The 22,138-nt window shown below is 40.5% G+C and overlaps 3 protein-coding genes across 7 annotated transcripts in view; 1 reads left to right on the top strand and 2 right to left on the bottom strand.

Annotated features, from left to right (window-relative positions):
- Positions 1-7,561, bottom strand: part of sin3aa (SIN3 transcription regulator family member Aa) — a 33,386-nt gene extending 25,825 nt beyond the window's left edge. For 3 of the 5 annotated variants that reach the window (XM_080438469.1, XM_080438470.1, XM_080438471.1), the window contains exon 1: positions 7,066-7,111. In XM_080438469.1, coding sequence (XP_080294595.1) covers positions 7,066-7,102 — 37 coding nt within the window. In that variant the 5' untranslated portion in view covers positions 7,103-7,111. Of the gene's footprint in view, positions 1-3,941; positions 4,160-7,065; positions 7,112-7,520 lie in introns of those variants that run through there. The other 2 variants (XM_080438473.1, XM_080438472.1) reach the window with 2 other exon arrangements.
- Positions 1-22,138, top strand: part of adpgk (ADP-dependent glucokinase) — a 270,498-nt gene that overhangs the window by 200,368 nt on the left and 47,992 nt on the right. The gene's annotated exons all lie outside the window — the stretch shown is intronic.
- Positions 10,799-22,138, bottom strand: part of ptpn9a (protein tyrosine phosphatase non-receptor type 9a) — a 31,924-nt gene continuing 20,584 nt past the window's right edge. The window contains exons 6-14 of the mRNA XM_080438710.1: positions 21,512-21,617; positions 21,040-21,150; positions 19,725-20,083; positions 18,905-18,992; positions 16,273-16,342; positions 15,921-15,999; positions 14,845-14,995; positions 13,886-14,093; positions 10,799-12,636 (exon numbers count right to left, since the gene is read on the bottom strand). Of these exons, the coding sequence (XP_080294836.1) occupies positions 12,446-12,636; positions 13,886-14,093; positions 14,845-14,995; positions 15,921-15,999; positions 16,273-16,342; positions 18,905-18,992; positions 19,725-20,083; positions 21,040-21,150; positions 21,512-21,617 (1,363 nt within the window). The 3' untranslated portion in view covers positions 10,799-12,445. The remainder of the gene's footprint in view (positions 12,637-13,885; positions 14,094-14,844; positions 14,996-15,920; positions 16,000-16,272; positions 16,343-18,904; positions 18,993-19,724; positions 20,084-21,039; positions 21,151-21,511; positions 21,618-22,138) is intronic.

Below are 22,138 nucleotides of genomic sequence, written 5' to 3'. Positions count from 1 at the left end.
GCTGGGGCAGGGGTAATATTGGTCTTATGAGATTTAGGCGTATTAATTGTATTAATAACATTTTCCATCATACAGATTGGTTAAATTACGTTTTATTCATTAAATAAGTCCCGGATTACAGCTTTAACAACTATATATAACTTGAACTTAATATAGTTAATATTATATTATATATTATATAATAACTGAATATTATTTCTAAGAGAATGAGTCATTCGCTCACTGGTCAAATACTGTATAATTAAATAGGCTAGTCACTAGTACTTCACAGCCACACTGAAGCAACAAACAGAGAACAGGTGCCATTCACAATTCCCCCTGCCTGTAACAACCATGCACCTGGTACGTTTTCTGGCTTTAAATTCCAGGACCATTTTTATGGTTAATGGGTGCCTGTAATTATTACAGGCACAGTATTACATTGTAATAAACATCCATGGCAAAAAAAAACAAGCAAACACTGTATTGAGGGTGTTTCTTGGGGCTGCCAAACAATTTAATACAGGGGTCTTCAACGTTTTTTCAGGCCAAGGGAGAGAGGGATGAAGCAGGGACCCCCATAACATATTGTATAAAATTGTGTTGCAGATTAAACCTTTTCATAGAATTCATAGGTAGCTGGATTCATGTTAATGTGCATTTGTATAGATAGCTGGATTCATGTTAATGTGTATTTTCAGATAGTTAACCTTTAAACCGTCAATATTATTTTAGTCAACTTGACCGTTGGCTCTGTACTTGTTCTGCTCTTTTCCCCTCTACACCAACTCTCCCAAAAATATTTTTCGGCGAATATTCACCACCACCACCACACAAAGATTTGGCGGACCCCCTGTAATAACTCTGAGGACCCCCTAGGAGTCCCGGACCCCCTGTTGAAGACCCCTGATTTAACACATAACAGTCAGCCACCAAATGACAGACTAACTAGCCAAAACACCCAATAATGTAATTTTAACGTGTGTAACACACACACACACACACACACACACACACACACACACACACACACACACACACACACACGTTAACGGTGCAATGCATGTTAAAGGGATGAAGTGAACACCAAACAGCCATCAATGACTGAAATTGAACATTTCAAGGAGTCTACTTGGTAACGTTGTCAATACGCCGTTCTTTTCGGACTTGTTCTGATCTGAGTGAACTGAATCAACGTGCTGTTATAAACGTGTTTTAAATACCCTAAAAGAAACGAAGACCCCAAGTTATTCTAGGCTTTGAAAGCCGTGCAAACAGACAGGCAGCACATAGAGCAAAGTGGGAAAGCATCTGCAGGCAACGACACTTCCACGCTATCGTGGTTTGCTAGCAGGCTAACGTTAGCCGAACAAGACCCTTTCCCATGTAGTGCTGTGTACTAATATAACCATAGACTATAACCAGTGGTGGAAAAAGTACTCACATTTTTTACTTAAGTAAAAGTATCAATACTGCAATGTGGATATACTCTGTTTACAAGTAGAAGTGCCGTATTCAAAATTGACTTGAGTAAAAGTACAAACTATTGGTAAAACATTTTTTTACTTAAAGTACAAAAGTAAAAGTACTCATTATGCAGAGTGTCCCATTTCACAAGTTTTCAAATGTATTAATTGTATAAAAATCTTTTGAAAATAGCAAATCTACAAGCTTATCCCTAGTATACTTCGGCTATTTGAAAATAGCAGATCTACAAGCTCTCAACGCTTGTGAAATAAGACATTCTGCATAATGAGTACTTTAACGTTTGGTACTTTAAGTATATTTTGATGCCAATACTTTTGTACTTTTTTTTACTCAAGTAAACTTTGAATTCCCGACTTTTATTTGTAACAGAGTATTTCTACGTTACAGTATTGATACTTTTACTTAAGTTAAAAATGTGAGTACTTCTTCCACCACTGGTGTCCCGACTCACAGAATTTGATAGGTCGCGGATTTTTATGTAACGCGTCCATCGCCGAGTGTGTGTGGCCTGATAATCGCATCCCCGTCCTCGAGTTATTATAACACGTCGCTTATTCCACGCGCCCACCCGCATTTACAAAAACAATACTACACTAAATACTGCAAATACTAGAATCCACTTGACTCGGGCCAGTTGCACCACCTCACACTAAGTTCAAACTTAGCCTAGTTATAGCTTAAAACACATTCAATCCGGGAAAGTGTCTGTCATTTTAGATTTCTTTGGCTATTCATGAATAGCAGATATACAAGCTCATAGCGTGAGTGCCGCGCTATGAGCTTGTAGATCTGCTATTTTTGGAAAAATCGTGAAAATGTGTGAAAATCTTTAAATATATTTATTTAAAAAATATATATATATATTTAAAGATTTGCACAAATTTTAACAAAAAACAAAAAATAGCAGATCTACAAGCTCATCACGCGGCACGGAGTGCCGCGCGATGAGCTTGTATATCTGCTATTTTTGAATAGCCAAAGAAATCTAAAAATGACACAGATACTTTCCCGGCTAAATGGGTTAAATGGATTTTTTTTTACAAAGCCATTTAAGCTATAACAAGGCTAAGTTTGAACTTAGTGTGAGGTGGTGCAACTGGCCCCTGCAGAAGAGCAACTAAAAGCATCATTTCATTTGACTTTTAGTTGACTGACAAACCCTCAACGAGACACAAGTCAAAGAAACGCTCTTGTTTTTGTGGGAGGAAGGAGTGAGTGCACGACGACACTGTGTCAACTGGGCTTCATTCATACCAACATGATCATACCCAGTGGTGGGAGAAGTACTCAAATGTTTTACTTAAGTAAAAGTATCAATACCGCAATATATCCGTTACAAGTACTGGAAATTGGAAATACTCCAAACACCTCAAAAGTGTACTTGAGTACATGTACTTAGTTACTTTACACCACTGCCAACATGATCAACTGAGAACAAGTTGATAATACGCAGTTTTGTTGAAGAAGTTAGTAGTATGACTGTGTTATAACGATGTGCTACAGTGTGCACGCTCTTGCAGCCGAGAAAGGTGTCGCTTCTTTGACCCATTTCCCAAGCTACGCGTCGTCTGTATGCAGTGGTGTAAAGTAATACATTTAGTCAAGTACTGTACTTAAGTACATTTTTGTTTCTTTACTCGAGTATTTCCAGTTGTCAGTACTTTTACTTCACTACATCTCAGAGGCAAATATTGTACTTTTTACTCCACTACAATTATTTGGAAACTTTAGTTACTTGTTACTTTGTAGATGTGTATTATTATTACAAGACATACCCACGTCAGCCCATACATTTCGGCCATTAGAAAATAGCAGATCTACGTTGCATCATCACGACACAATGCAATGTGAGCTTGTAGATCTGCTATTTTCAAATGATTTTTTAATACATTTCATACATTCGAAAACTTGAAATGGGACATTCTGCATAAACGAGTAGCCTACTTTCTACTTTTGGTACTTTGAGTACATTTTGATACCAATACTTTTGTACTTTTACTCAAGTAAATTTAGAATTCCGGACTTTTTACTTGTAACTGTTAAGTATTTCTACATTGCAGTATTGATACTTTTACTTAAGTAAAAAAAATGAGAGTACTTTTTCCACCACTGCGTTCGTGTGTGTGTGGAACTAAACAAATGCCATTTATTTTCTCGTTGCACGGCTAAAGGAGTGAGTGAATCAACCCCGTTACGTTAGCCATCTAAAGCTAATGTAAACAACACGAGTCAACACGACAGACATGCAGCTAACGCTAGCTGTTAGCTGGTCGGACGAGCTTAATGTTTTCAACGATGATGTAAAATGTTTCACCGATTCACTCGCCGTGGATTGTAAACGCGATCCCTATGACTGAAATAGCGAAGCATTGCCTCTGATCGCTCATTATGGTTCATGATCATAACATAAACCGTTTTGCAAACAACTGGCGAGGTATTTAAAACTGAATGAATCCAACTGGACTCTAACTCACCCCCTCCTCCTCTCTACTCTCTCTTCTTTAACGGCCAGCTGAAGTTGTCGCTGTTGATTCTTTGATAAGCGCTTATGCAGCTTTAAGAGATCAAACTTATATCAGCCAAACCTAAAATATACCAGACGCAACTTGTCTATGGCTTTTTGTTTGTTTAAAAAAAAGATAATAAAGAATCCAAGCTTCGGACAATCTCTCCCCGAGAGGAAAACAATCTCCGTTCGTTTAGCTGGATGTTGTGGGGAGGCGTGGTCACCTCCCGCTTTGTCCCGCCCTCTGTCAAATCCTATTGGTCGCCGCCCCCAAATGGGAAGGGTCTTCGGGGGTTGATTGGAAGTTAAGACACTTCACTCAGGGACATGTTGTGCAGCAGCCACACACCGCTACGCCCATTTGACTTGAAGCGCGACAACGAACGCCAGGATCATTCACCGCTTGACAGACAGACAGGCACAAATTCAATAAGACACTTTTATTATTTTTCAAAGATTTACATTGTTGCTTATGTTTATATTTTGGGTCAGTAACTTGTAAACCAGTAAGAAGTTTCTATACTGTTGTTCAGTCAGTAATACCAAATTGCACATATAGCTCAGCTCACCGAGGCTTTCCATGTATGTGTGCATTGCAATAACAATCATCAGTGGTGTAAAGTAACTAAGTGCATGTACTCAAGTACTGTACTTAAGTACAATGTTGAGGTATTTTGACTTTCTTCAGTGTCTACAATTTGCAATACTTTATAACTTCTCTTCTACCCCACTACATATCAGAGACAAATATTGTACTTTTACTCCACTACAATCATTTGACAAATGTAGCTACTAATTACTTTGAAGATTTTGATCATTATTACAAAACAAGAAAACATACATTAACCACTTCAGCCCTAGCTCTGATTCATAGCCTACAAGGAGTTGGGAACTCCTTCTAGGCTATGAATCAGAGCTACTTTAGCCCTTCGACTATTTGAAAATCTACACGCTCACAACGCGTCTCATCGTGATGCGTTGTGTGCTGGTAGACCAGCTATTTTCAAAAGATTTTGTACATTTTGAAAAAATGAAATGGAAGATTTCAAAATTTACTTTTGGTACTTTAAATACATTTTGATGCCAATACTTTTGTACATTTACTCAAGTAAATACTGAATACCAGACTTGTACTTGTAACAGAGTATTTATGCATGTGGTATTGATACTTTTACTTGAGTAAACAATGGGAGTACTTCTTCCACCACTGACAATCATTCGGATTCTGTACTTTGATTGAATACACATTATTAGCAACTTTGGGAAACAAACAGTTAGCTCCCCGGGGGAACTATATACTTTATTTACCATGGTAGATTATGATTTCCCCATTACATTTTCTTAACATGTTGCACATAGAGTTAAAGGTTGCACACCGTGTGGGTGATATTTAATGGCTTTTTCAAAAAAATACTTCCTGGAGTTTGTTTGACGACACGTGCCTGTGGGCGGAGATTATATACATTGCCTTCCATAGCCGTTTTAGGGTACCACCCCTTTCTCTGCGTGGCTAGCCAATCACTATTCGTGATTTCTTAAGCCTCCACAAAAGGCGGAACTTCCAAAATAACCCAGTTCAGATCCCATAGCCCCGAGGTACGGTCCCGTTGTGATTGGCTTATGGCTAGTGTACACATCCGGACATGGTTGAATCTCAGAGAGAGAAAAAAGTGTAGTATTCATCAGCATACACTTATTATAAAACTGTTCTGTCCTATTTTTCAGGTTACCATGGTTACTACCTTGCATCTACTTTTGTTTTGTTTACCTTTATTTAATCAGGCAGGCAATTTACAAGTATGGCCCATGATGGGATGGCCTGGCAAGAGACAATCACGTGTCAGGGATGCGTGGTTTCCCTGACAACCAAGTAGTAGACAATCACAGCGCAACTGACTGCCCGCCCCCTGGCGCCCCATGCGATCTTGGTTGAGGACACTAGTGGGCGGGGCTAAACGAATGCGTCATAACGCAAAACGTCATTCCCATACCTCCGGTCCTCCGCCCACGAGAGGCGGGGTCAGAAACACTACCCGGGATTCCTTCTCTGAGAAATAAAGAAAGGCAGGCGCAGCAGTGAGTGACTGACCTGAAAGCTGCCGCGAACGAACACACGGTTGTAAATCGTGGATGCATTTTTTTTTATTATTCATTTTCACATCCCCTGTTTTCCTCATAAGTGAATTCATTTAGATTCCGTTTCTTTTCAGTCATGCAAGATTTGCCTTGACTGAAGTAGGCTAATCGCCACCTCCTGCATTGTGCGACCAATGGAGGCATTGTTTTGAACGGTTACCGAAAGACTCGCCCCAAAACACGCTCGCCCCCATTTTCTTTTGCAGACCGCTCGAAAAAGCGGTTCTTGTATTGTCGTATTTGTTTTACTGAGGATAATGTTAGAAACAAGTTTATGGTTCGGCACCGTTTTACTGAGGTCAAGTTTAGGAACAAGGCTAGGGTTTGGCACCGTTTTACTGAGGTTACGTTTAGGGATAAGGTTGGGTTTAGCCTAAACGTCAGTAAACTACGCCTAAAACCGTTTAGTCATAGTTTACTGACGTTGCGTTTAGGAATACCAGGTGGCGACCGTCCCGAGGTCGCCGGATTTGCCCCGGGGCGACTGTGTTTTGGGCCGAGCGTTTTGGTGTTTTGGTATTCGTTTTGAACAGCTTCACCAGTGCCCTTAACACACAGCGACGGAGAGATCAACCTTCCTTTCACATCTTGTACTAGCTACCAAGTTTAGTGCAAACAAACGTGAGGCAACCGAATGTAGGCGATTGACAAAACAGTACACAGGCAGTCGTTCACTGGCTGGCACCAACCCCAGTACGGTTGCTCCGTTTATTTTGCTGTCCTCCTCGCACTAGGCTTTACAAAAAAAACACTGATGTTTTAAAGACCAACTCTGGTTCGTCACTTTGTGGTAAATATCTTGCATGGCAGTGAATCGTGGGGCCTAGAAGGATCAAGTCGTCATATTTTCTGAGTATAATCCGTCCAGTTGCCCTTACTAAACAATGCCCAAAGTCAAACGGCATTAACCCTCGGCGTAATTTAGTTTTTGGTATAAAACACCCAATGACTCACACATTTCACATGAAAAGGAGAGCCCCGATCCTTCAACATGATGTGCTTTGTTTACTTGCAAAATTCGGGAGTAAAATGTCTAACCAAACCTGCCTCGCACACACACCACAACTCCCTCCCCTTACAGATCCATTTGCAAACAAGCCTACATGCAACACTGCAGGCAAAATGTTACGACTTCTTCACCGCAAATATGATATCCATCTTATTTTTCAGTCGGATAAATGACATTGGCTTAATGCAGATTTTTTTTAAATAGCTAATAACCAGTTATTTTTGCATATTTTTTTGTCTATTACTCCCTTTTCACGAACAACCCCCCCCTAAAATTCATTTAGGAATTCTAACCTCTAAACTGTAAACTGAAGGCTTCCTATAACTGACCCCCAGCACCCCGTGACTTAACGTGGTTAATAAATACAGTTAGATGTGTTTTGTTTTAGCAGCTGTTACATACCTAAGAAGAAAAAGACTCCTTACTCCGGATTCGTGTTTGTAACAAAATAGTTGGAGACGCCCCCCTCCGTCGCCATTGGCACATACTACAATATACGTCATTTTGTTTTAAATATGACCCGCCAAAATGGCAGAATAAAAAGCCCCATCAGATGATAGAGAACAGGAGGCATTAATTTCCTCCTGTTCGTGATTATTATCACAAAACATACAGTAACCACTTCAGCCCTACATACATTTTGCCCATTTGAGCCGATCTATAAGCTCACAATGTGACATTGTGAGCTTGTAGATCTACTATTTTCTAAAGATTTGTATGTGTTTTATACATTTGAAAACGTGTGAAATGGGACATTCTGCATGAGTACTTTCTACTTTAAGTACATTTTTATACCGATACTTTTGTACTTTTTTATTTTTTACAAAAGCCACTGCCATTGGCGCATAGGTACTACAATACGTCATTTTATTTTAAATATGACCTGCCAAAATGGCAGAATAAAGCATAGAGAGAAAGGCATTCCTCCATTATAAAAATAAATACATTATAAAGAAAGCGACATGAGGAAGAATGAGACACGGGCCCTGAGATGTGCACAAGTGTTCTGCTCTTAAAAAGACAATGCCATGTGTCTATATTTGTTTACTGCCTGACAGGCAAGCAGCCTACAGTACATTTTCTTCATTTACCTGAGTAATGCTCTTATCCATAGTGACTTTGAGTGAGCAGGTTGGCAGTTCCGGGTCTCACTCAAATGCATGATCACAGAGTTTGCTGGCTTTTGTGTATTCTTCTGTCAACGGGATGGATGGAACATGTGACAACCGGTTATGGGAGAGTAGTTTAAGAAGAGGCTCAATGGGTTTGTTACATTGTGTCCTGGTGTTCTGTTTGTTTAATTTTGTTCAGGTGAGCATGCTTTATAGGTCATTTTGTGTTATTATATTGTGTCCAGATGAGCAGGTGTAATTAGAGGTCATTTTTTGTTTATTACATTGTGTTCAGGTCAGGTGAACAGGTGTAATTAGAGGAAATTTGTGTTGTTACATTGTGTTCAGGTTAGGTGGATTAGAGGCAATTTGTGTTTGTTACATTGTGTTCAGGTGAACAGGTGTTATTAGATGTAATTTTGTGCCCATACATGACAGTTACTGTTCTCCCACTGAAATTATAGTATATAGTTTAAATAATATTGTGTTTAGTGTTTTTATCTGTAGTGTGTGATTTTTGGTTCTATTGTCAATCCTGTGTGAACAACACCAATAAATAAATAAAATAAAATTAATAAGGTAGGTAAAGTTTGAATTCCAATGAATGTAATCAAACTGAAAAATTAAATACACAGAAAGAATGTATAAAGGATCTAATTATCTGAATAAGGTAGGTCCAAGTGATCTTGTGATTAACTTGGTACTACAATAATAATCATATAAGTCATCTTTTATGCACTGACTATAAGCTATGTGTTACAAGCAGCACTACATTAAGGAATGCCAACAGACAGACCCAGTAAGCTTTACTGGTGCAATGTTTCAACCAACTGTGGGCTCAATTCAGGTCGTGGTAATATGTATTCAATTTTTTCCATGAGACCACTCATTTTGGCTGTGGTGGTCTGTCCCACAGTCTATGTAAAGTATCTGTGTTTCATGAGCGCGTGGCAGAATTGGAGTTATAATGTAACAAACGGTAATTTGTTTGCACTGAAGAATTATATTGTGGTCCATATGTCTCCCTTGAAATAACAGGGTTTGTCTTGTTGTCTCTAGCCTGTCTTTGTAAGAAGAGTGAAAACGGCTCAGTTTGGATCCAGCATTTCAGTTTAAAAAGAACCAAGTATTTTTTTTTCAGTGACACGTGTAACCAGGAGTGGTCACATCATGCAGTGAATCTTGTTTGGCTGTGGCTAGGTGGCAAGTCTGTCTACCCTTCCAGCCATTTTGGCAGGTAAACCAACTATTACATGGAGGCTAAGGGCTGGGGCCCGGGGCACACCACATTTTATCTAAAAAATCTATTGGGCTGGCAAGAGGAATTTGGAAGCAGCCAGTAGTTCATTAACTTTGTTAGAATCTTGACAACAGAAGGCGTGGAGTATGTACTGTATGTATATGCTCTTGACAGTTTTGATGACAAAAAAAACATGACACGCAAACAATAGAGAGACTGAAACCTCCCCAGTTCATTTCCTGGCTGGGGTCTTATGTTGTGTTACCCTCTCCTCTGCTGCTTTCTTGTACTAAAGCCAACACTGTTACTGTCAATAGCACTGTATCTGTGTGGGATACACCGTAGAATGACGTTCTGCTAGTGTGGAGTAAAGTTTGAAAACTTTGTGGTGATTATTTTGCTAAATTATATTAATGGCAATCACCGTCAGTCAGAATACTGTGGAGTAACAGTTAACTCTAATGAGATAAAATAAGTCACACATAACTATTTTGGCTGAATGTGACCAGACTCAACAGATGTCTCTCTTGCCAATGGTAACATTTAAATCAAACTCTTGATTGAGAGAGATGGATCGTTATTATAGTTTTCTAATTTTCAACGTGTATGTAGGGTTGCACAGACACTACTTGTAATACACAAAAAAAATCCTTGCCACTTCCGTGTGTCTGTTAGTCAACTGTAAATCAAAAACAGTCAACAAAATGACAGCCTTTACAAACGCATACATTGACATAAGTCTTTAATTCAGTATAGCTTGATTCAATCATAATAAATCATACTAGTGATAAAGTAACAGGTTATAACTGAACAAAATATTACAAAATTAATGTAGATAGCTGTATAGGCTGAATAATAACTGTATGAAAACAGCCAATTTGAATACAATAGAAAAATAAAATAGGGCACTTTTTGTGTTTACGTCGGTCATTGAAAACAGTATTTCTAATAAAATCAGAGGATGGCAGACTTAAAAAAACAAACAAAGCTTCACTACAAGAAAATTCAATATGAATTCTGTAGTAAAGAACACCCAGCGACAACAAATTTGACTCACGAGCGCGCACACACGCACACACACACACACACAACCTTCCCTTTATACACAGGAGACAGATGAGAGTACAGCATAGAAGTAACACAACACCGTGCACACTATTTGTGACTTTTAAGTGCCTAGTATACAGTAGGTGGAACATTATAGGGGACTTGTGGGGACACGGAGTATCATTAACATGAATTTATCCTCAAACTCATACTGCTTTGCCCAAACAAAGCTACAGACACACTTTCAAGTCCAAAACTGTCACTTATGTACTTTTCTATGGTGTGTGTGTGTGTGTGTGTGTGTGTGTGTGTGTGTGTGTGTGTGTGTGTGTGTGTGTGTGTGTGTGTGTGTGTGTGTGTGTGTGTGTGTGTGTGTGTGTGTGTGTGTGTGTGTGTGTGTGTGTGTGTGTGTGTTACAAATCGATAACAAGTTATCCCAGTATCACATGACAGGCCTGAAGAATTACTGCTTTGATGCCGTTAGTTTCACCATGGTAACTAAACTCAAAAGCACAGTGAGAGTGGTGGTCTCTAAGAGCATACACATGACTGGGTGAAATCATCATAATAAAGTCTATTGCACTTTTCAGGTGAGGTCTTAGACAGACAGGGGAATTGTTGTGAGATTAAAATTATGAGGTTCCATCTACAATCTGAGAAGTTCTGAAATCTGTGTCAGAATGTTATAGATGGAGCGTAGAGCATAGTTAATGCGTTCAGAGCAGGTCTGAGATCTGTGCTGGAGTGTTGAAGATTAGAGCACAGCTAAATGCACAGCTTTTTAAACTGAATATTTTATAGGCGTGCACAACTACTCAAATAGAGCTGTATATGACAACTTTTCACAATGAATAACCATAGAAGTTTGGCATATTGGCAATATTGGAACTTTTCACTTCATTTAGAAGGTTGGCTTCCCACCCCAAAAAATTATTGAGGCTGATAATAGTCATTGTGACCATGTTGTCCAGCCACATAATCAGGTGTACATTTTCAGCCATAATTATGTAGCTACACATTGAAGTACAAACTTGTAACTTTTAACATCAGGCATTTTTTCGTCCCAAAAATATATTTGACCCAATCATAATTACCAATGGCAGAAAATGGTTGCAGTGTGGGGGGGTAGGGGGTGTCTCAGCAATACATTCCCTCATTCACACATTTCAGATCCCAAATCTCTCAATTGAAAGCAGAAGATTACTGAACGAAAAGCTAATGAACACTACATTCATTATCACTTCACCTAATCTAAAAAATAAAGGTCCCATCATGAATAACAGGCTGGCTGAGAGAGAGAGACAGTAAATACAGATAACTTTCACACCACTGGCAGACAAGAATGGAATGACACTTTTGTATCCTACTTGGTACCATCCTCAGTGTTACTTTCACTGAGTGTACAAATGTAACCACATGGACCTTTTATGGGTCTATTTAGTTACATTTGTACACTCGCAGTGTTAAATGATCACAGAGGGTTTTACTGTGTAACATCTCTACAGTTCTACTAAGGCAAACAGCAGTATCTACTCTGTGTTTCCTAAGTCATACATATGTTTAAATGATCAGAAAGTGACTGCTCTTAGGCTCTGTAGAGCAGAATATTCTGAAGCATTTTCTCATTGTCGTGTCCTGTCTCGAGGACCGAAGGAGGAAAAGAGACTTATTCTTCTGTGACGACACCTGTTCCCAAGTCTCGTTGATGATTGGTCATAGCAGAAGGGACTCAGGGAGTGGAGTGGGAGGGTAAACAGGTCAAGTTGTGCTTTGGACTCACGGATTGGCTAGTACAACAGGATCAGAAAGGTCACTGATTGGTCACAACAGAGGGCATGGGGATGAGGGGCGATTTCACGACTGGCTGCAGGACACGTTTCAGGGCTCGCGGATTCACCGAGGAAGATGGTGGGAGACGGTGGAGAAGCTCACTGATTGGGTGAGAGCAGTGACTGCCGCTGGGCGTGCTCCAGGATGGCGGTATGACAGAAATAGTACTGGTCAGGTGTCTGGATGCTGAAGGCACGCTGGGTCCGCATGCGTCTGACTGTCTGACATACGTTGAGTGTCCCATTGTCCTGCAGCTGGGCCAGACATATGTCCAATGCACAGAAGGTACCTAGGAGACAAAACGGGGGCTTATCAGCACTGATGCAAACATCAGATTCTTGATATGAATGGAAATCTGCGCTGGAGGGCAGTATCTGCGAGTATAAAATAATGTTGTTTATTAATTTTACCTCACAGTGAAGCCAAAAGCGAATTATTGTATCTATAACCCAGATGTATAATATGAGAGGTCTCCTGTTGTCAATTTGATTATCACTTATAGCCAGCAAGCATCCATACCGCAGATATTCTGAAATATATTAACCATATTAAAGCCCCCCAGAAGTTGTTGTGAGTTTAATGTTTTCCACTGTCAACCTTTAGTTGTATATATTGATTCCAGAGCCACCATGGACCATTTCTGACAAACAAATAAGTACATTTTGATTGCAATGTTCAACATTTTAATCTGCTCTTTAAACATTTGACCAAAGTGAGTCTCGCCTTGAATCCCATTATCCGGAGGGATGGTTGTGCAGTGACTGGTCAGTTGGTTGTCAAATCTAGGCTCTCTACTGTTTCAGATTAGATTTTTATAGGTGAAGGTTCTATAATACAGATCGCGGGGCAGTGGTTCAGGAGATAGAGCAGCCGTCTGGGAACTGGACTGGGGGTAGCAGTGACTCGGGGGTGAAGTGGCCGGATGGCAACCGCGAGGTTCTCAGTTCGATCCCGGGCTCCCCCAGAGCTAGTGTCGAAGTGTCCTTGAGCAAGACGCTGAACCCCTAATTGCTCCCGATGAGCAGGTTGGTGCCTTGCATGGTTTCCTCCGCCATCGGTGTATGAATGTGTGTGTGAATGGGTGAATGTAATGCACAATCTATGTAAAGCGCTTTGGATAAAAGCGCTATATAAATGCATCAATTACCAGTGTCCTTGAGCAAGACACAGCAACCCTAAAACCTAACTGTTCCCCATAAACGGTTGGGGACGGAGGCAACCACTTGCATGTTGCCTTTGCCATCCGTGTGTGGATGTGCAGGCGAATGTAACACACATTGGGAAGCACTTTGCATAAAGGCACTATAATAATGCAGACCATTTACCATTTAGGTGATGAGAGCAACCTGTTATTTTAACTTTCACTTTTCATCACCTTCATGAGAATCGGCCAAGTCCAGCCTGGCTGCGATAGCGGTATGTTGTATGATTTAAAAACAAAACAATGTTTGGTGAGAAAAGTAGGGAGGAAATTAGATGGTAAAAATGGCAGGAGGGCGGCTTTAACAGTCCCATTCCTGATCTTAGAAACCTCTCACCTGTTCTGCCTATTCCTGCGCTGCAGTGGACCACCATGGGGGGTCCCATGGGGTGTCCTGTCCACTGAGGACCCAGGCTCTTAACCACCTTCTTCTGCTGTCTCTTAACGGCTCCAAGGAAATCCAAGAGTGCTATAGCCGAGGGGGGAACGCCGTAGTCTGGCCAGCTCAGGTACTGGAAGTGACTCACCTGTCTCTGCTCACACGTCTGCTCACACACAGACAGATCAAAAGGAGGATAGACTTTAGAGTTTTGTCATAAATTTCATAAAGTACAGCAGCATTTCAGCAGTTCCCACAAACTTTGGAGCCATCAAAACTCTGTATGATACATACATGACTCCAGAGATAATGTGCAGCAATTTGTGCGTGTGAAAATCTTTTGGGAGTATCAAAAAGTGTTAGCTAGTTTGTATCAAAAAGTGTTAGCTAGTTTGTTGGAAAGGAGGCCTCCACCATGAGGCTGATTTTAAAGATTTGGGGTGGAGTGACTTCCTTAGCCTACTTGCGCTGTGTACAAAGAGATTGCCGCTGTTTAGTTCTGAACAGACGCACACGCACGCACAGTCGCACACACACACACACACACACACACACACACACGGACGGACAGGGGCGAAAACATAATCTCTGGCCGCAGCCTTTGGCCTGGCAGAGATAATAACAAAGCAATCTAGAAGTGTTCATATTTGAGCCGCAGCACCCTCTGCTGGACACATTTGCAAACAGTGACAACTCACAGACAGACCGACATAACAGCCTCATTGCAATAATTTCACACTCTGTGCCTGGTGGTGGGTCAACTAATTATAGATAGGCTAGAGGTTCCCAACCTTTTCTGGATCAGGGCCCACAAAAAATACCATTACTTTAAAACAAATGTTTTACATTAATGCTATTAATGTAAAGTTCAAACCAGAGACGAAATATATAGTGGCCCATTCTCAGGGTGGTGCTACCTCAGTGTTGTGCAGCTCCAGGCTGGTGTGGTTGTAATGGGAGTGGTGCTCCACCCTCTGGTCGACCACGGCAATGTGTCCATACACCTCCTGCCCCCCCTCCTCCAGGGGCCAATACTGACCACACTTCCTCCTGCCACCTTCATCTGTCCTGAAACACACACACACACACACACACACACACACACACACACACACACACACACACACACACACACACACACACACACACACACACACACACACACACACACACACACACACACACACACACACACACACACACACACACACACACACACACACACTTATTAATTTCAAGGACCCCCAGTATGATATGTATTAGTTTAGGCATAGTTTCACAGAGGTTAGGATTAAAGGAGTAGTTCACCCAACAAAGACTTATTTTCTATCAATTATACACCCCATGAAGCCTTGCATTCATGGAGATTTATTTAGTTTTTGTTGCATTCCTAAGCCAATAATTTGACCAGGTGATCGGTCAATAGGGGACTCTTTGAGTCTCCTCTGCCGGTCGTCAAATTATTGGTTTAGGAATACGACAAAAACTAAAGAATTTCCAATTCAAGGCTTGATGGGGTGTGCAATTGATAGAAAATAAGTAATTTTTTGGATGAACTACTCCTTTAAGGTTAGGGTTAGGCATAGTATAAACGCTATGAAGATGTTTAACACAAGGAAGAACAAGGCAGAACTGTCAATCAGAGCGACTACTGGCCAATCACAGCGCCGTCCTCACCGGGTCTTCGCTGAATGCCGTTGCATACACATATCACGCATTTCAGCCTGATCTGACCACCATTGACTTCCATTATAACATTTTTGTTAAATATATACATTTAAAAAAGTGAAAAAACAAGAACAAACAAAAACGTTATTTTTTTCTTCCCTTGGCCTACTACTGGCAGTGTACACAAGAAATATGGCCTACAGAGCAACGCCGTCAAACGGTTGTAATATATACTGTATCATAGATGCATAACATCTGATGTGGTTACTTATGTAATGAACTAAAGAGTAAATTGGGTTTGTGCTTATTTTCAGAGACTGTTTACCTGGTTGTCATGACAATGACCAAGACGTTTTGTTCCCAGGTCATTCGCCAGAAGTCATTGTAGGTCTTCTCCAGTGGACCTACAGGAAATAGTTAGTTTAAATGAGTTATCCAGTGTATCTTGCAAACCCAAGTGTGTTACAATACCAGAATAACCTTTTCCCAATACTACATACTGTACATAGTCCATTGAACATTATTGTCCAATTTGAACATTGTTAATCTACAACTACCCATTATGCGCACAGTCTTAGCTATTCTTTCAAGTTGTATAACATTATGTAAGGGTCTATTAATGTAATCCGTTTCATGCTCTACTCTCAGTCCGTAAAGAATGAGGTTCAATCTCGTACCTTGAGTACCAATGTATGCGTTCTTCTGTTTGTAGCCGTCCATGAAGCTAGCGTTGATATAATCCGACCTCTGTGGATGACAACATTATGTTGAGCTATTGGGACTGCTACGATGTCCAGCCTAACCAGTGTTACCTTCATTAAAAACAATTGCATGCACTCGATCACAGCAGGTGATTAGGTGCACACTAGAGGGTACTATTACATATTCTAATCTATGACACATACTGTAGATGACTCTTCTATTTCATTTAGAATCTAACACATAAACACAAGGCTGGGTGGCCAGTCGATTATGACTGCAAGCAGTAGATTGATATAAAAAAAAAAAAGGCTTTAACATCCAGGCTATTCAACGTTTCTTCTCATTGACAATAAAGAATATGTAATACAATGAAAGATGATCATCTTGGGATAGAAACCACACCACATTCCTTCAACTCTGCAAGTTCCACCTTGCTTTTGCAAGACTAGCAGGCGGAACAATACGAGGAACAGGTATTCCTTACTGATATGAGTGATAGGTGGGACGTCGGAATGAAAAGTCATCGTCCTTATTGTTATGGAGGACATTTATGTAACACATTCAGTGTTTTTAAAGTGATATTGAACTTTGGTAGAAAGTTCTATAGCTACCTGATCATGATACTTTAAAAGAAATGACAACCCTGAAGGTGTCTAGTTTGTGATTTTTGTCTCCGCCAGGCCGAAAGGCATGGCGAGAGAGTATGTTTTACCCTCCGTCCGTCCGTCCGTGTGTGTGTGTGTGTGTCCGTGTGTGTGTCCGTCTGAGAACAGCTAATCTCCGGCACCGTTGGCCCGGTCGCCGCGAAACTGTGCACACACACTTCCTGGATGCCAATTCAGAACCTCTGCCTCAATTTTTCACATGGGCCTGTTATAACGCCACCTGGAGGCCGATTTGTGCAAAACCCATTTCTTTATATTACTCCTACAGATTTTATCCAAACGTCATGCAAATCGTTACACAGTATCTCTATAGTCATGTGATCAACACGGATCTGTCCGATTTCCCATATTCCATCCTCATTGGCTAAGGTTGGCTTCCAAAATTTGCAGGATTGGTCCGTTTTAAACAAAATGCCTCAAATCATGAACGCAGCTTGCGATTTCCGTGAAATTTCACAAACACATTCCCCCTAGGCCGGGGAAGAAATGCCACCCTTTTCACATTGGCCTGTTATAGCGCCACCAGCAGGTCTAATTTAGCAAAACAAATTTTTGGAACAAAATGCCTCAAATCATGAATGCAGTGTCCGATTGCCGTGAACGACCTAAGAATAAATGGCACCCTTTTCACATTGGACTATTATAGCGCCACCAGGAGGCCACAATAACGTACCTGACCTGGCGGAGACCTGTGCTCCGAGGAGCACTTTTTCTAGTCTAACAGTGATTTCTGTCAATTGTGAATTTTAGTGACAGTTCCAATTAAATGTATCAACAACTTAATGATAACAACTCAATGATAAGTTAATGATTCAAAACTTCCATATATTCTTAACTGTCTTTTATAGCAAGATTTTGAAAATTAAAAAAAATCTAGTAAATACCCCCAATTTGAAGGTATTTGCTAAACATGCTTCTAAGTGGCTATGAAAAACTATCCAACATTCTTTCGCTAGTAAGAGACCACACTTCTAGAGTTAAAGCCATATATCATCACTCAAATTAATTAAAGCAGCACTATGTAACTTTTTAATGAATGAAATGTAAATTTGTCCAATCTGTATGATAGAGTATGTTAATACAAATATAACTTATACAATTGGGGTGTTGTATTTTGTCTCCCTGCTCTTCTATTGAGACATTTAGATCCTATGTCTAGGTGAGACATGACCTTTGACACAATCCTGTTTCTGGTTTGACACAAATTTCAAGATTTATCCCCTGAGCAAGCAGGCTCTATTAGCTCAATGGTAAAAATGTCAGCACTTGTGCATGAGACGCAGGAGGTTCAAATCCTGGGTAGAAGATGAATGTTACATAGCGCAGCTTTTAGCTGATAACGCAAGTTCAGAGGAATATACTTGCAAATTGGGGATAGACTGAATCATTAAAATAACCATTCCAATCAATTCCCCATATTTTAACTATGCAATAAAGTTGGTTCATGGATTATCAGCACTTGGGCAAGAGACGCAGGTTCAAATCCTGGGTCCAATGTAAGGTATGTAGATATTTTATTGTGATCTGTCGCAACAATTTGCATGTGATTTTTTTAAAAACAAAAACAAACATTCTTCTGATATTTTCTCACAATGAATGAGAACATCAAAATTGGTTCACTAAACACCTTCAGGGAAACCAGTTTCATTTAGAAATCCACCAAATGCATGGGTCTGTGTTGTGAGCCAGAAACCAGAAGTAGTCAGTCATTCCATTAATTCTCATTGCATGACTAAACAGGTCTACAAATTACACTTTTAGCTAATAAACAAATGAAAACAAAGCACATTCTGTCAATATGCTGTACATAGACTGACAGTAAATCACTACTTCCGGTTCCTCCAACACAGAGCACAACAAATAAAGAAGAATATTTAGACTCGTATCAAGGTCAGGTTCCCAGAGTTCTACCTAGATACGATGACTTGAAGTGGAAACTGACCTCGTTCTTTCTGGCTTTCAAGCGAACCCTTGTCTGGTCAAGGCACAGGACGTCTCCATAACGATTCCTCTCCTGATTGCACACAGCTCTGGACACAAACAAGCAAATTTCAATGTCTGAACAGCATCATCGTGCGTGAAGAAAACCTATAACTCACATCTGACACATCTGTTGTGAAAGATGTAAATATTAAGACATGATACTGTACATGATTTGAGACGAATAGACCTATTCTATTATGTTGAGATTCAGAGAACACAGTGGCAAACACGGACATTTCACTAATATAGTTTATTTTCATGTTTACATTGGTGTGTGTCTTAGTGCTGCTGCTTCTAATGTCTGAGCTACATGTAAGAAAGAAAAAAAAAGCCTCCTCTGGATGCCTTTTTTGTTTAGGCAGTGGGTGCTCAGCTATAAATATAACTTGAATCAAATACCACCGAAGTGGAGAAAGCAGCACCCCAAAATAGCGGATCCAAGACTGGCTCAGGTAGACATTCTCATTTATTGGGAACGCTTACTCGTTTCGGTCTCAGCCTTCCTCAGAGCAGATTTAAAAAGCTAAATGCTATGTATGAAAGGTGGCACTAATGTGAGTCTTGAATGTACTGTACAGTAACTGGCACTGTGTTCAAGTGGCCCTTTAGATTTTAGAATTCAGAATTACTTTATGAAATTTTTTTAAAGTGTTCTGTGGATTAAGTGTTCTGTGGCTCTACAAAGAGCAGTGCAAATTCTGAGGAAGTTACCTGAGTGAAATGACTTGGGTAAGAACAAGAACAAATTCCTTGTTTTGTGTTTACGTATTGAGACTCACAGGGCGGCATGGAAGGTTCCAGGCGGAGGTTCTCTCCTCATCTCGTCATACTCCTGGTGGATCCCGGATCTCTGGAGCCTGCCCAGTTGAGCTAGCAGCTCCTGGGGTCTCACAGCCCCGTCCGTGGGGACCCCAGGTGGGTGTATGGACATGCCGTCGTCTGACAGTGAGGCGGGGATTCCCCGCGCCAGTGCCACCGCCAACTCGTCCACGGGGTCGATGGTGCGGCCGTTCTGCCCGGACAGGAGCTGCTGGTTTCGGTTGCCGGGGGCATCCAGGACCAGCAGGCCTCCCAGATGTTGGGGGAGACAGTCCCTGGGCAGGTGGTGACGCAGGTCTGCTGTCTTCACCATCTGGACCTGGAGAGGGCAAGGGACAGAGAGAGTAAAAAGTTAATGAAGAATGGATGTGCAATCATTACGGATTGTCACTGTAGTCAGTTGAAGCATGTCCAATATTGACGAAGAGTTCTCCTGCTCAAAGTCTTACTGACAGTGCCTATATTACACCAGTGTATTACACCGGTGTAATATAGGCACAGTATTGCATGTGAACTAACGTGTAATTTTTCTGTACCACAATCATCAAAATACATCACTTGACACAACAGATATACAGAGAATGTGTTTTTCATGTTATGTCTGTTAAAGTAAAAAATGGGTGAAATGCTCCTTTAATAATAACAAAATGTGTTTACAGCACCTGTATAAACATAGTCATAGACATAATATGTAAACCTAGTCCTACTACATGTTGTTCTTAGTACTGCTAATGCTAACTGTCAATAGATTTCTTACATCAGAAGCACCATTCCTCTCCTCAAATCTCAAGGATGGATTAAGCAACTACCCCGGTGAATTTTTAAAGGTCATATTGATAACATTTTATGTACACTAATAAGAACATAATACATCCACATAGCTTTTATGAAGATGTGAATTAAAAGTAGTGCTTTCGCCTGCAAAAAAAGTATCCTGACCTCGAAATAATCATCATGATAATTTAATCGGGTCCTAAATTATTGTTGTTATCCTGTTTTAGTTGGGAAATGTACATGTTTCACTAAACAAATATTTGGAGGCAGTCGACACTTAACAATGTTGCAAAATGTATAAATGCTGCCTTACAGACACTAGTAAGGGAAATAAGTAACCTTCGGCAACAGAGGTGTTGAGAGTGCGACATCTAGTAAATGAATATTGTCAATTGCAGCTATAAATGAGCTTAAAAGGAAGTGAAACTGAAGAGAAAATATGAAAAGCCAATGAATAGAAACATGAGACATCTAGCCACTTCCCCCCCCTCGGTTCCTCACCCGCTCTCGGAGTTTCTCTTTGAGCAGCAGACTGAGGAGGTTGTAAGGAACTCTGAACCAAACTGGGGCTCCAACAATCAGCACCTTCTTCAACCTGGCTGGGAACGCCCCCTGGTGGACAAAACAGAGAGCACATACAGGTTTTCATACTTGGTTACATGGTTTTGTATTTGGTGATACTGATAATCTAATATTTGTATTGTCTACTGGTAATAAAAAGGCAAGTGAAATTAATTCAGCATGTTCATCCAATTATACATTGAAGACTATAATCAACAATGCCCTTGAAACTACTGATGTTTGAACCATTCAACAATGTGCACATGGTTTAATGTGCACATGTGTACAAGTGTACTGCTTGTTTCCCTTTTAACTGGTGGTTAATTGATAATTTTGTACCCAATTCGGGACTAAAACCAGCAGTTTTAATGTACATTGTGTTTTGTGTGAAATGCTGCCCTGGTTTTTGAACCTTGAGTAAGTTGAGGATCTTCTTGCTGAGGTCCAGCTCAAAGTTGGTGTAGTTGGACCCAGCCATGTCGTATATGAACACCAGACCATTCCTCTGAGTCTCAAAGCTGTGAGGACAGAGTAGAGGAGATGGCAAGGCTTAACAACTTAAACCCTCTTAAAACAGACTTGAGTTGCAACTGTACTTGAACTGCTAAATAGCTACAAGCTGACAACGCATCGCAACACGTTGTGAGCTTGTTTATTAAGATACAAGTTAATCACAATTAAGTAAGTGCTTTACAGAGCAAAGACAAAATTGAAATGACATATCAGTGTCTGTAAGTGAAAGAGACGAGTAACAAAACATTTATTCCATAAAAGAAAATGCAAAGACATTCTTTCCATAACATTCCAACAGATGCGAAGGAAAATAACTTCTTAAAGGCTTCATCTGCCACAGTTCAGTTAGACGCTCACGTCAAGATAAACCCATTTACCGAAGTGATATAACATTGTATTTGGTGGTATGGCTCTGTGATGCTCAGAACAATCTGTGCAAGCGTAACACAGACTCCGAGATCACAAACCCCCTGAAGCAGAGCCTAAATACACAATTGGACCTGATAAGACATATGAACTCCCCATA

The sequence above is a fragment of the Gymnoscopelus braueri genome (assembly GCF_963280865.1).
Source record: "Gymnoscopelus braueri genome assembly, chromosome: 9".
In the NCBI taxonomy this organism is placed as follows: Eukaryota; Metazoa; Chordata; class Actinopteri; order Myctophiformes; family Myctophidae; genus Gymnoscopelus; species Gymnoscopelus braueri.
The sequence above is the reverse complement of the archived record's forward strand: the minus strand, read 5'-3'. Positions and strand labels throughout refer to the sequence as shown.